At 50.6% G+C, this 15589-nt stretch overlaps 1 protein-coding gene across 2 annotated transcripts in view; it reads left to right on the top strand.

Annotated features, from left to right (window-relative positions):
* The window catches only part of ZNF142 (zinc finger protein 142), a 27301-nt gene extending 11712 nt beyond the window's left edge, over window positions 1-15589 (top strand). For both annotated transcript variants that reach the window (XM_073545400.1, XM_073545398.1), the window contains exons 6-9: window positions 6743-6920; window positions 7588-10639; window positions 10858-10963; window positions 11654-15589. In XM_073545400.1, the coding sequence (XP_073401501.1) occupies window positions 6743-6920; window positions 7588-10639; window positions 10858-10963; window positions 11654-12114 (3797 nt within the window). In that variant the 3' untranslated portion in view covers window positions 12115-15589. The remainder of the gene's footprint in view (window positions 1-6742; window positions 6921-7587; window positions 10640-10857; window positions 10964-11653) is intronic.

Raw genomic sequence — 15589 nt, 5'->3', positions numbered from 1 at the left:
CGGCGTGTACTGCCACCCCGTATCCTCATAAGTCTACAGCAGGACCAAGACCCCTAACATGGATGTGGCGTTCCAGATGGTCCTCGCTCCCCGTCTCCCACCCACTCGCCTACCAGAGCCGGTCGGTCGGTTGAGGCGCAGGATACTCTCCTTGAAACAGTATGCTGGATGAAACGGATCAGGAGGGTAAGTATGAGACCTGAGTCCCATTCTCCCCTGCAGGTTCCACGCCAGGCCACTCCATGGATTCTTCGGCAGCGGTCGCTGTGACAGTGCTGCGACGCCTCCAGGCGGCCGCTGCAGCTATTTAGGCCCTGGCTGGTTATCGGACAGCTCTTCCCCCCCCCCCCCCCCCTCGCAGCCTGTCAGCCGGACGCTGTTCCCTCAGCCGTGCCCCTGCAAGCCGGACGAACCGTGCATCTCCATTTATTGGAAGCTGCGATAGGACACCGGACCGTGAGTAGCTCTGCATACTGCAAACTGACACCCTCCTCTGCCTCCTGTCCCCCAACCTTCCAGCAAGGCTTCAGTGACTGTCCGTCAGTATGTCTAATTCTAAGTCTGACCGCGCTCGTCCCCCTGCCTCCTCTGGCACCTTAGTCAAGTACTTTGCGTGCTCTTCTTGCAATTGCAAACTTCCCTCAGGTCAGTCCACTCCCCTCTGCCTGGACTGTAGCAATCCAATCCAGCCCGACGCCGCTCAGGAGCCATCCATAGCCCCAGTGGTGAGTGAGCCCCCCATGCCGGGCTGGGCCTCCTCTCTATCACAGTCAGTGGCAGACCTCACCAAGGTGTCTCAGTCCCTAGTAGCCGTTCTGGACAAGTTGCCCTTGGGAGCTTCGGCGGGACCCAGCACGTCTCAGGACGTCCCATCTGAGCCAGCCAGCGGCAGTCGCAAGAGGCCCAGGCAGGACCTCCAGGCGGAGTCCTCCCCTCGTCCTACCTCACCCCATAGTCCCCAGCAGTCTCCCTCTCGGGCCTCCTCTCCCGAGTCAGGCGAAGCGCTTTCGGAATCGGAAGGGGTCTTAGAGCTGGATTCGGACCAGGATGCGAACATGAAGGTTACGGTGCAAAACCTCATTGCTGCGATTCACCATACCTTCGACATCGCTGATGCCCCTGCGAAATCCTCAGATCAGGAGGTTTCGTTCAGACGGGCGGAAACACCATCCAGGGTGTTTCCCTTCCATTCTGAGTTTGGAAAGATTTTTACAAAGGAGAGAGAAGATCCGACCAGACGCTTTCAAAGAGGAAAGCGTCTCGGCGTGCTGTACCCGTTTGCTAAAGAGCTCACGGACAACTGGGCCGCTTCTCCCTCGGTGGACCCTCCCGTGTCCAGACTTTCTAATAATACGGTCCTTCCGCTGTCAGGTGTGGCGTCTCTAAAAGATTCTAATGATAGGATCATAGAATCTCTAGCAAAATCTGCCTTCGAAGCGGCATCAGCAGCGGTATGTCCAGTCTTTGCTTCTTCTTGGGCTGCAAAGGCCATATCCACTTGGGCAGACGACCTTCGGCAGGGCATTCTGGATAAGGCACGACCAGAGCATTTGGCCGATCTCGCCAATCAGATTTCCCATGCGGGGGATTATCTGCTTTCTGCCTCCTTGGATGCCGCATCTTGCGCAGTTCAGGCGTCAAGTAACATCGTGGCAATCCGACATACAATTTGGCTCAAGGCCTGGCAGGCGGACTTGTCCTCTAAAAAGTCTCTGACCAATCTGCCTTTTCAGGGAGTGCGTCTCTTCGGATCACAATTGGATCAGATTATTAAGGACGCTACCGGAGGTACGAGTTCTCTTCTCCCCTCCAAGCCTCGCAGACCTCCTCCAAGGCGTCAGTTTCGTCCCTTTCGGACTTTCCGCCGTTTCAATACGGCGGAAAACCCTTCCAACCAGCAAAGGCCACAGGCACGTCAGGAAAGAAAGAAGGTTTCCTTCAGGCCCACTCCGTCCTGGCGGTCCCACTCTTCCCAGGGAAGACCGTCCAGATCTAGATCTGGACGGTCTACATCCGCATGACTACCATCGGTCTCCCGTGGGTCCCTTCCAATTGGGAGGTCGACTTCTTTTCTTCAGCGACGTCTGGCTCGCCTCAGTAGAGGACGCTTGGGTCAGAGAGGTTGTATCAACAGGATACAAAATAGAGTTCATTTCTCTTCCACGGGATCGCTTCTTCCAATCCCGTCCGCCGAGGGATCCGGCCTTGGTCCCGGGGTTCGGTTCGGCCATCGCCTCTCTTCTCAGTTCCGGGGTGATTGTGCCCGTTCCCGAATCGGAACGCTTCACAGGGTTTTATTCAAACCTGTTTGTGGTGCCGAAAAAGGACGGGGCAGTTCGGCCCATTTTGGATCTCAAGTTACTCAACAAGAGAGTTCGCCTTCGCCACTTCCGGATGGAGTCTGTACGCTCGGTAATTGCTTCCATGGAGGAGCAGGAATTCATGGGTTCCATAGACATCCAAGATGCCTATCTACATGTGCCCATATTTCCCGGACATCAGAAGTTCCTGCGGTTTGCGATTCACCACGAACATTACCAGTTCGTCGCGCTTCCTTTCGGGCTCGCCACCGCTCCCAGAGTCTTCACGAAGATTATGGCGGCGTTGATGGCCTTGTTGAGGATCAGAGGTCTCGTTCTTTTTCCGTACCTCGACGATATCCTGATCAAGGCTCCCTCCTTTCAACAGGCCCGCCTAAGTGTGGCGATCGTTCTAGACACCCTGTCCAGTTTTGGGTGGATCGTCAACCGGAAAAAGTCCTGTCTGGTCCCTACTCAACGCCTTGTGTTTCTGGGCCTTCTGTTCGACACTCGTCGGTCAAGGGTATTTCTCCCACAAGACAAGATCCTTTCCCTGCAGCAGGGCGTGCGATCATTACAGATCACACGATTTCCATCCCTCAGGACAGCCATGAGGGTCCTGGGGAAGATGGTGGCGGCGATAGAGGCAGTTCCCTTTGCCCAATTTCACGCCAGGCCACTCCAGCAGGCCATTTTGTCCAGGTGGAACAGGTCGGCTCTGTCTCTGGATCGTCCGGTTCGCCTTTCATGCCGGATCAAGCGGTCTCTCAACTGGTGGTTGACGTCTCCCCTCATTCTCTTGGGGCGGTCTTTTCTTCCCGTTCACTGGCAGATTGTCACTACGGACGCCAGCCTCATCGGCTGGGGTGCAGTGTTCCGCAATCACACTGTTCAGGGTCGATGGTCGACTCAGGAATCAGCTCTGCAGATCAATGTCCTAGAGATACGAGCGATCCATCTAGCTCTCGTCCACTGGGAAAGGCGCCTCAAGGGCCTGCCTGTCAGGATTCAGACAGACAATGCCACAGCGGTGGCGTATATCAACCGCCAAGGGGGGACACGGAGTGTCTCAGCTCTGGCGGAAGTGTCCAGAATTCTTCAATGGGCAGAGACCTTTGTTCCAACGTTTTCCGCGGTTCACATTCCGCGTGGACAACTGGGCCGCCGATTTCCTCAGCCGCGAGGGTCTCGCGGCAGGGGAATGGTCCCTACATCCGGAGGTGTTTCATCTGCTCTGCTGTCGGTGGGGAACTCCGGATGTAGACCTCATGGCATCTCGCCTCAACAGGAAAGTCCCACAATTCGTGTCCAGGTCTCGGGACCCTCTGGCAGTGGGCGCCGACGCTCTGGCCGTCCCTTGGTCACAGTTCGAGCTCCCCTACCTGTTCCCTCATCTGCCTCTTCTTCCCAAGTTGTTGAAGAAAATCAAAGCAGAGGGGATTCCAGTCATCCTCATCGCCCCGAATTGGCCCAGAAGGTCTTGGTTCGCGGACATTGTCAACCTTCTCGCGGACGCCCCCTGGAAGCTTCCCGACAGGGCAGATCTGCTGTCTCAAGGCCCGATTTGCCACCCCAATTCTCGGTCGCTCAATTTAACGGCGTGGCTGTTGAGACCGAGGTTTTGAGACGGGCAGGATTCTCTGATCGGGTGATTCATACCATGATCCGCGCCAGAAAGCCTTCTTCTTCGAAGATCTATTACCGTACTTGGAAAGCCTATTTCTCCTGGTGTGAGACCAATGACATCGCGCCCTTGGTTTTTTCGCTCCCTTCTATTCTGGCGTTTCTGCAGGCAGGGCTGGATGCGGGGCTTGCTCTCAGTTCCTTGAAGGGTCAAGTTTCGGCACTGTCCATTTTATTTCAGAAAACGCTGGCCTCCCGGCCCCAGGTCAAAACCTTCCTCCAGGGTGTGGCTCACACGGTTCCTCCGTACCGAGCGCCCGTGGATCCTTGGGATCTTAATTTGGTTCTTCAGGTTCTGCAGGGTCCTCCTTTTTGAACCTCTCAGGGACGTTTCCCTTTCCCTCCTTTCTTGGAAAGTGGCCTTTCTGGTGGCCATTACCTCCATCCGGCGCGTGTCGGAATTAGCAGCACTTTCTTGCCGCTCTCCTTTTTTGGTCCTTCATCAGGACAAGATAGTTCTGTGGCCTCCGCCCTCTTTTCTTCCGAAGGTGGTATCTTCGTTTCACCTCAATGAGGACATTGTTCTGCCATCCTTCTGCCCGAGCCCAGCTCACCCTCGGGAGCGGTCCTTGAACAAGCTGGACCTAGTCAGGGCATTGAGAGTCTATCTAGCCCGGACGACTTCCTTGCGGAAGTCAGACTCTCTGTTCATCATTCCTGACGGGGCGAGGAAAGGTCACCCAGCCTCAAAGGCCACTATTGCGCGCTGGATCAGATCGGCAATTTTGGAGGCATACCGGGTCAAGCATCGAGTGGCCCCTCCAGGGGTCAGAGCGCACTCTACCCGAGCGGTGGGTGCCTCCTGGGCGGTGCGCCACAGAGCTTCCGCGCTGCAGCTTTGCAAGGCTGCAACGTGGTCATCGGATCACACCTTTGTGAAATTCTACAGGGTCCACACCTACGCTTCGGCGGACGCCAGCCTAGGTAGAAGGATTCTGCAGGCTGCGGTGGCGAGTCCACTGGCCTGATGGAAGTTTGTTTCCCACCCCAGGGACTGCTTTGGGACGTCCCATGGTCTCTGTGTCCGCCAATAAGGCGAACGAGAAAACAGGATTTTTTGGGTTGCTTACCGTAAAATCTGTTTCTCGGAGCCTTCATTGGGGGACACAGCACCCTCCCATGTTCTACAACTCCTGTTCTTATGTTTGTCGGTTTGTTACAGTTGAGTTGTTTGTTCTGTTCTCAATCTATTCTGTTACTTCTCCTACTGCTTTCTCACTAACTGAGGAACTTCCTGCCGGTCAGTGGGGTGTATACGGCGGAGGAGGGGCTAACCTTTTTTTGTGCATAGTGTCAGCCTCCTAGTGGCAGCAGCATACACCCATGGTCTCTGTGTCCCCCAATGAAGGCTCCGAGAAACAGATTTTACGGTAAGCAACCCAAAAAATCCTGTTTTTTTTCTTATCGTTCAGGTTACATCGGGGGCTTATCTACAGCATTACAGAATGCTGTAGATAAGCCCCTGATGTCGGTGCCGGCAGCTCATAGTCGAAAAAAAGGGGTGACAGATTCCATTTAATGGGTCGGCCCTTTACCTCCATGGTAGCTGTCGATAGAGAGGGTTTCCCTACTTCAGCCTCTGAAGCTGTAACGCTCCGGACTCCAGCGAGACCCCCACTCTGAGCACCGTTACAGGCCAAGAGCTGCATTTATTTTAACCTAAAGGGAAACGTCAGGAGATGAGTGAATCGACCTGAGTCCATTTGCCACATCTGTAGCCGCAATTACGTGCTAGCGCCAAATAATCGGTGCAAGGGATGTAAGTCACCTGTCGGCAGTGATGGACGACTGACCACAGTCCTGAAAATTAGATCCTCATCTCCTTTTTCTGATGCATCTAAAAGGAAAATAAGATAAGAAACTTTGAAAATAGTCTTAAATATTAAAAAAGCTCATTGTTTTGTGTATTCAGCTCCCGTGCGGTCCTATGTGTGTCCTTGGTTACATAGTAACATAGTTATTAAGGTTGAAGGGAGACTTTAAGTCCATCTAGTTCAACCCATATCCTATCCTAACCTGCCCTAACATGTTGATCCAGAGGAAGGCAAAAAAAAACCCATGTGGCAAACAGTAAGCTTCACATTGGGGAAAAAAAAATTCCTTCCCGACTCCACATACGGCAATCAGACTAGCTCCCTGGATCAACGCAATATTAAGGAAACTAGTGACTATAACCTGTAATATTTTACTTTTCAAGAAAGGCATCCAGTCCCTTCTTAAATTTTAGTAGGGAATCACTCATTACAACATCATATGGCAGAGAGTTCCATAGTCTCACTGCTCTTACAGTAAAGAATCCGCATCTGTGAGTATGCTTAAACCTTCTTTCCTCCAGACGTAGAGGATGCCCCCTTGTCCCCGTCACAGGTCTAAGAGTAAAAACATCATTAGAAAGGTCTTTGTACTGTCCCCGCATATATTTATACATTGTAATAAGATCACCCCTAAGCCTTCGATTCTCCAAACTAAATAACCCCAAGTGTAATAACCTGTCTTGGTATTGCAGACCCCCTAGTTCCCTAATAACCTTGGTCGCTCTTCTCTGCACCCGCTCCAGTTCAGCTATGTCTTTCTTATACACCGGAGACCAGAACTGTACACAGTATTCTAAGTGTTACATCCTACAAATAAACCCTGTGTAGTCTAGTCCGGCGGTCGCGCTCTTTTTCCACCTATCCTTGATTTCTTATTAACTTTCCGATGAAAACTTAAAGAAACAATGGCCACATGACAGCTTCTCATTTTCTCCCCATTCTCAGGTGAAAAGCCTCATAAGTGCAGCCAGTGTGATTTCATGTGCCGAGACATCAGTTACCTTTCTAAGCACATGCTGACCCACTCCACGGATAAGAACTACATGTGCACAGAATGTGGGTACATCACCAAATGGAAGCATTACCTGAACGTGCACATGCGCAAACACAGCGGGGACCTCAGGTGAGCGCTGCACAAGACCTCACATACTGAGTAACATGCTGTATTATACTCCAGAGCTGCACTCACACTTCTGCTGGTGCAGTCACTGTGTACATTACTGATCCTGAGTTGCATCCTGTATTATACTCCAGAGCTGCGCTCACTATTCTGCTGGTGGAGTCACTGTGTACATACATTACATTACTGGTCCTGAGTTACCTCCTGTATTATACCCCAGAGCTGCACTCACTATTCTGCTGGTGCAGTCACTGTGTACATACATTACGGATCCTGAGTTACATCCTGTATTATACCCCAGAGCTGCACTCACTATTCTGCTGGTGCAGTCACTGTGTACATACATTACATTACGGATCCTGAGTTACATCCTGTATTATACCCCAGAACTGCACTCACTATTCTGCTGGTGCAGTCACTGTGTACATACATTACATTACTGATCCTGAGTTACATCCTGTATTATACCCCAGAGCTGCACTCACTATTCTGCTGGTGCAGTCACTGTGTACATATATTACATTACTGATCCTGAGTTACATCCTGTATTATATTCCAGAGCTGCACTCTCTATTCTCAGAATATGGCAACATGAAAGTAAATTAATGATTTAAAAGCACTTTTTTAATCCAGATTTGTAATGTCCAGTGTTTGGTCCTTATTCCGACAGGTACCATTGTAACCAGTGCTCCTACCGCTGTCATCGGGCAGACCAGCTCAGTAGCCATAAGCTCCGGCATCAGGGGAAGACTCTTATCTGTGAAATCTGTGGATTCGGGTGCAAGCGTAAGGCCGAGCTTTACAAACACATGCAGGGGAAACATTCTCAATCCTCCCAGATCACCATGTACCAATGTCAGCACTGCAACTATCAAACCAAGTGCAAGCAGACCCTGCGCATCCATGAAAACGGCAAACACACCAAGCATCGGGAGTTTCGCTGTGCCCTCTGCTCCTTCCGTACTTTTAGTAATACCAGTCTCTTCTTCCACAAGCGCAAGTCCCACGGATATGTCCCCGGGGATCAGGACTGGCTGGAGCGGTATGCCAGCAAGCAACAGGAGAACAGCAGTGTGGATCTGCTATTTCCTTACAAAATTGAGGTCCCAGCCACTAGCAAACATGTATCCTCTGCTGGAAAACAGGCTCCGAGCAGTAACCCTGCCGAGACGGTGAATGATGAGTCCTCTGAATGCATGCAGGTGGATGGTCTTCAGGAACCCCCCGGAGATACCAGTATTTCAGTGGCAGATGAGTCTTTACTGGCTGCCATTACCCTGGAACCAGTTGAAACGTGCAGTATTGAAATTGAGGACTTTCCGGTAAGACTTGAACTTTCAGAGTCCAGTGAACTTTTGGCCAAAGAGTCTTCTGCTTGTGAAGATCCTCTCCCTACCAGTGATGAAATTCTTTGCTTCTCCGAGTCCATGACTGGGGAGGACCATGCAAACTGTGGCCAAGACTATGAGGAAGAAGCAGATCCACACACGGACGATACGGAGAAGGATGAAAATGGGGTCTGCGTAACTGTGCAGTACAACCAAGAAGCAATCCTCTGTGAAGTGAGCGAGAAAGGTGACGAGCTGCCCCTCCATGTGAACACTGATCTGGAGCTACAGCCTGGAGACCTCCCTGTAGAAGTGCAGGAGTCCTGGGCAGATGTGGTCAAGGGTGGCGTCCAGCTGACCATAGTATGCCAGTCCAGCCAACTTCATGAAGGCGCCATCCAAGAAGTCGAAGCCACCTCTGTCCCTCTGGATGAAGCGGACGATGAAAGCGGTAAGCCGGAATCCATCTTAAAAGCATTGAGAAAGCAAGACAAGGAGCAAGCAGAGACGCTCATTTTGGAAGGAAGGGTCCAAATGCTGGTGGTCCAGTCCAACGCCCAAGTGTACAAATGTGAGAAGTGTTCCTACATCACAAAAAAGAAAGGAAGCATCGTCCAACATGCCAAGAACGGATGCCACCCTCGAAAGTCCTCGTTAGTGTGTCAGGAGTGCGGCGCCAGCTTTAAACAGCAGAGGGGACTCAATACTCATGTCCTTAAGAAGTGCCCCGTGAAGCTTAGGAAGAAGAGAGCTTGTCTTAGGACGGCCATGTCGGTGGAGGGAGTAGGCCAGCAAGAGGATAGGGATTTAGCAGATGGTCCGGTAGGCTTAGACTCATGTAAGGAATCATTAGAAGCTGATGAACATTTGTCCCCCTGTCCAAGTTTATTCCAAAATCCAATAAAGCACAAAACTCCAGAAAGGTCCTTAGATGACGAAGAAACGAGTGCAGCAGTATCTTCATCAGATACCCTCCCGAACTCTGCGATTGTTAATGAGAAGTACCGAATCGAAGGGGGAAAGTTTCACTGCTTATTTTGTTCCTACTCCTGCTCCAGAGAATGTACCATAATTTGCCACGTCAGCCAGAACTGCCGGGAGTTACGGAGGGCTCCTAGTCCGGCAGGATTACAGTCTGAGGCCACCATAAAACTGCACAAACAACTAGACCACACCCAACAAATGGAACGTGTTCCTGAGAGCCCTTTGGATGAACACCACCAAAATCCAGAGCAAGAGGTTGACGGGATGGGGGTTAGCAAAGGCTCGTATGACTCAACCGGCGCCCGTCGGCTTTCTTGCCCTTCCTGTGTCTTTACTTGCACCCAGGAACGAGCCCTGAAAACCCACAAGAAGAAAGGTTGTTTAAAACCCAGCGAGCTCCAGTGCTCCTTGTGCTCTTTTCGATGCATGTCTCCCGGGGCGTTGAAACGTCATCGAGAGTTGCACCAGAAATACTCTCAGAACAGGCTACAGCTGCAGTGCAAGCAGTGCGACTTCACCTGCAAACAGCCGCGTTGCATGAAGCAGCACGTGCGGATTCGCCACGAAGGTATCAAACCACACCGCTGTCGATATTGCGATTTCGGCACTGCCAGGCGTTACCGGCTCGAAGCTCACGAGTCTCTGCACACTGGCGTCGGTCGGATATCCTGTGGATCTTGCAGCAGGACCTTTGGAACAAACTCTAAATTGAGGCTTCACCAAAGGAGGGTTCACGAGAAGATGCCCACTCACTTCTGCAAACTCTGTGACTATAGCGGCTACAGTCAGAATGACGTCGCCCGGCACATGGCCAGCTGCCACAGCGGTGATGCCGTCTACCCCTGCTCCGTTTGCCAGGCAACTTTTAGCTCCGAGGCTGCATTAAAGCAGCACAGTCTGAGGAAGCACCATGAAAAAGCCTCTCATGAATGCTCACAATGCCAGTTCTCCTGCCACAGCCAGGCCACCCTCCGATGCCACCTGCAGAAGCAGCACCTCCAGCTGGAATGCACAGTTTGCAAGGAATCGTTCTCTTGCAGGGAGGACATTGAAGAACATCGGAAAACTCATTTTTCTCACCACTGCCAACAGTGCCAGTATGCCGCCAAAGACAGACAGCAGCTTATCAATCACTATGCGGAAGAACATGAAAGCACCGGGCTGCCGGACGGAGAGGCGGACGAGGGCCCCCTGCGATGTCCTTTCTGCTCCTTCTCCTGTCGTCATCAACTAGTCTATGACCATCACGTGAAGAGCCACGGGGCCACTCGGGTTTACAAGTGCGCAGACTGTGACTACAGCACCCGGAATAAGCAGAAGATCACCTGGCACAGCCGAATCCACACCGGTGAAAAACCCTACAAGTGTCACCTCTGCACATACGCCTGCGCAGACCCTTCACGTCTTAAAGTAAGTTTCCTGTGGTAGAAGTGATGGGGGCTGTCAGTCGTCCAAAATCAGAGAACCTGTCCCTTTAGACCCCCCTCTGTATGTTATATGTCTTAGTGATAGCCCATAGTGTCCAAAGGGGAGAGATCATTGGCGGGAAAACCTGGACGACCCAATGAACAATGGATGCTAAGCCGTCTGACCATGAATAATTTCACAATCTCTCCTTGTTCTTGTAGTACCACATGCGCATCCACAAGGACGAGAAAAACTACCTGTGCCCAGAATGTGGCTACAAGTGCAAGTGGGTGAACCAGCTGAAATATCACATGACCAAGCACACAGGTAACACCGGATCTACGCCGGTACCATTGGGCAATGCCATTTTGGTTAATTTAACCCCTTGAGTACTTTGTTTACTGCATCTAAGAAAACAGCAATTCTTCCTCTGATGGCTTCAATAATACCAAAATGGCTGGGGTGGAACTACACTGTTAGTTACAGCCATGGTATAATAGTAAGGTAAGTCATGTATTGTGGCTATAGCTCTTGTGAAGCGCAATGCATTTCCATGGTAACAGACTACAGACATGCGTCGTGTAGTCTGACCCTGCAATCTAGTTGCCATGTGCCAGCCTGAGCTAGTCATTGTGTCCGCAGGGGCAGAGTACGGACGTTGACTTGCCAGCAGGATCAGACTATACGGAGTTGGTTTTTAGTCTGCAACCATAGAAACCCATGGGTCATCAGAGGAGCTGTATGCCGAAAAAACATAATCCAACCAATTTCTGGGGGGTTTTTTGGACATAAAAAGATATAAAATATAAAGGAATGAAAAACTAGGGAAAAAAATAGCAACTTCTGTAGACTGGTCTGAAGATTTTATGGTGAGGATCTGAGAGTTGGAAGCCCGGAACTCTAAAGGCGGGCAGCAGTCGGACCCCCGCCGCTCGCAGACTTCTAATTGTGACGTCTTTGTGACACAGACGGTACATGTCAGGTTTCTGTGAGTGTCTTGTGCTTCTGTATTTCCAGGCCTGAAGCCATACCAGTGCGAGGAATGCGACTATTGCACCAACAGAGCAGATGCCCTCCGCGTCCACCGGGAAACCCGCCACCGAGACGTGCGCTCCTTCATCTGCGAACAGTGCGGAAAAGCATTTAAGACCCGCTTCCTTCTCAAAACCCATCTGAAAAAACACAGCGAAGAAAAACCGTACGTCTGCAACATGTGCCAACGAAGCTTCCGCTGGCCCGCCGGCCTCCGCCATCACCACCTCACCCACACAAACCAGCAGCCCTTCTTCTGCCAGTATTGCTCGTACCGGGCCAAGCAAAAGTTCCAGGTGGTTAAACATATACAGCGACATCACCCCAATAATCCAGACCTGACCAAGGGCGTTGGGAAGGAGCCATATTTATTTTCTGCCCAGGGACACGCCGCAACGTTTCAGCAGACTCCGCAGTGTAATGGAGAAGCCGGAGCCGAACATTAATCCTCCGCAGATTCCTACTTACCGAGAACATTTGCTTCTTCTAGTTTTCCAGTCTATACTGTTCTCTTCACCAGGCACAATTTCTATTTATTTTTTTAATCCTACAAGGGGTAATTCCCTAAAGTGGTAAAATGTCCTGAATATGGCGTCCTGGAGGTGGCTAAGGTGCCAGGTTATCAGGAGACACAACAGCCTTCTCTCTTACAGCTCCCCAGGATCTCTTCTTCTCCCAGTTTTTGTGTCCTTCTGCTGGTTTGGTCGCTGACCACGTGTCATGGCGGTGTTGTGCCCAGTTACTCATAGCCAGTGCTAAGTCCCTGGCGAGATGCTATGGAGCAGCTCCTGAGGGCCTGGACTTAGAGACCATTAAACTGACATGTTTTTGTCACGACAGTATATTCCCATTTCTGTCTGTCCGTGAATACTTGCGCTCCCTGCCCAGCGATCTCTGCGCGGCGCACTCTGCGCGGCGCACAGAGCATGCCTGCGCAGGGATCTCTGCGCGGCGCACAGAGCATGCCTGCGCAGGGATCTCTGCGCGGCGCACAGAGCATGCCTGCGCAGGGATCTCTGCGCGGCGCACAGAGCATGCCTGCGCAGGGATCTCTGCGCGGCGCACAGAGCATGCCTGCGCAGGGATCTCTGCGCGGCGCACAGAGCATGCCTGCGCAGGGATCTCTGCGCGGCGCACAGAGCATGCCTGCGCAGGGATCTCTGCGCGGCGCACAGAGCATGCCTGCGCAGGGATCTCTGCGCGGCGCACAGAGCATGCCTGCGCAGGGATCTCTGCGCGGCGCACAGAGCATGCCTGCGCAGGGATCTCTGCGCGGCGCACAGAGCATGCCTGCGCAGGGATCTCTGCGCGGCGCACAGAGGATGCCTGCGCAGGGATCTCTGCGCGGCGCACAGAGGATGCCTGCGCAGGGATCTCTGCGGGGGGCACAGAGGATGCCTGCGCAGCGATCTCTGCTCGGCGCACAGAGCATGCTCACTACACTCAACACAGCAGCTTCTTATATCTATGTGGCTGCTGTAAAGCAAATCTTTGAATGCTGTAAACAGAGTAGCGGCTCAGGCAAGATGGCGGTCCCCATAATCTTGCGTGAAAATGGAATTAAGGATACAAGAAAATCCTGGGAAACTGGAAACGTTATGATTTTAATTAGAAAAAAAACTTTAGTAGATACATTTTAAAGGGGTTGGTGATTACATTGATTGGTGGGGGTCTGACTGCTGGGACTTGCATTGATTGGCAGACCATGGGAATGTTTATCCCTATAACAATAGAGCGGCCGTGCGCATGTACAACCGGCGCTCCAATCACTTTCTATGGCGGTCCCAAGAACTGCGCTTCACTTTTCCCGGTGGCCCATAGAGAATGACTGGGTGTCCGACCTGCCACGTCATCTTGTATCGGGGATAAAAGCGCCCCGTCGGTGCGGGTCCCAGCTGTGGGGAACCTACTGATCAGCAGGTTATAACTTGTTTTAAATGCATCTAACGTTTTGCAAACAATCGTTTTGTGTATACAGCTCCTGTGAAGACGTATGTATCTAGATGAAGACAGACAAAACATTGCAGCCTGATCCTGCAGCAACGTTTTACTCTCCTCCACCTTCAAGAAATAGGTAGAAATGGTGGAGGACTGCAGGATCCACCTGGGTGTTTGAAGTCAAAGAGACACATAGGTCTGCGTGGGAGCTGTGTGCAAAAAAATTGCTACAGATTCCCCAAACTATTTAAAAAGTTGCTTAAGGGTATGTGCACACGTTGCGGATTCTGCTGCGGATTTTTCCGCACGGATTTTGCTAAATCTGCAGGTAAAATGACCTGCGTTTTACCTGTGGATTTAGTGCAGATTTACTGCGGATTTTTTCTGCAGTTTTTGTGCGGATTTGACCTGCATTTTTACACCTGCGGATTCCTATAATGGAAGAGGTGTAAAAACGCTGCGGATTCCGCACAAAGAATTGACATGCTGCGGATTCAAATCCGCAGCAAAATCTGCAGCATGTGCCCAGCGGTTTTTCATTTTACATAGAATATAATGGTACTGTACACCGCAGGAGAATCTGCAACGTGTGCACATACCCTTACAATTTATTTTAGCTGGATTAAAGCAATGCTGCAATGTTTGGGGGAACATGACCTTTCTCTTAATTAATAATGTCCCATGGTTTTACCTGCAGAATCCAGTTGGTGCTGTACGTTATTTGCCGGAGCTGTCGGCCTCTCGGGGGCGCTGGCGCGGTTATTGGAACATTAGATCTGGGACTTTTCTGCTGTCTCCTACATAAAAGGATGGTCGACTCTCCTTATGTAGGTAATAATGGCACTGTTCTTCCTGCCCTTTATTATCTACAGTAGGAATGGTACCCGCTCAGGAGAACTGTGTACATCCATGTAGTGTGTGCAGAATCCATGTAATACTTAAAGGGGTTGTCCCATATCTGTATATCACCTGTCCAATGACATATTGAAAGTAGGAAAAACATATTTGTTACTAATTAAAACTTCCTTTTTGGTTTACATTTCTTTTTTGGTCACCATCACTAATTTAATACACTAGGGAAGAATTTGGAGGTAATGGACCCATTGTTAGCGTTTCTCTGCAGCATACCCATTATACACATAGCTTTATAGCACGTATATTATGTACACTGTCCGCAGCCCACATATACCCAACACTGCTGCATGCACACATAGCTTTGCTACACACACACACACACACACACACACACACAGCTTTGCTACACACACACACACACACACACACAGCTTTGCTACACACACACACACACAGCTTTGCTACATACACACACACACACACACACACAGCTTTGCTACATACACACACACACACAGCTTTGCTACATACACACACACACACACACACAGCTTTGCTACATACACACACACATAGCTTTGCTACATACACACACACACACACATAGCTTTGCTACATACACACACTGTATATTACCATATTTTGAAGTTCCTTCCAGCCATGCGAATGATCAAATGATGTGCATGGCCTGCTAGCCTCGTCTCCTGCTCTACTCTGCTCTGATCATACTGATGCTTGTCGGATAGGAGGACAGATCTGTACCGCTGCATTGTTCCATGTTGTCGGGAAGGACGCTGTGTCTGCCCCCCACCAACTGTTACTCCCACTTTTTTTTTTTTTTTTTTTTTTTTAGTCCAAAAAGATATAGTCTATCCGTTTCTCATTAGGATGTTGCGTTACTTCTGGTTATACAAGTACCGTAGTTTTTATTGTCAGCGGTTTTTGATTTTTGTTAAATTGTACGTTGAACAGTATTGATTTGGATGGCGACTTCCACACGTTTTCCAGTCCTGTTATAAATATTGTACGTTTTCCTCAAACGTCGCTGCGTCTTTTACATTTTGACTGCTAATGTCTTTTAGGGGTCAAAAAGGTTAAAAAAATAAATAAATAAAGGCGCTAAAAGTG

This window comes from Dendrobates tinctorius, unplaced genomic scaffold, assembly GCF_039654945.1.
Source record: "Dendrobates tinctorius isolate UK_male_01 unplaced genomic scaffold, ASM3965494v1 ptg000143l, whole genome shotgun sequence".
Taxonomy (NCBI): domain Eukaryota; kingdom Metazoa; phylum Chordata; class Amphibia; order Anura; family Dendrobatidae; genus Dendrobates; species Dendrobates tinctorius.
This window is presented reverse-complemented; position numbering and strand designations above follow the sequence as displayed.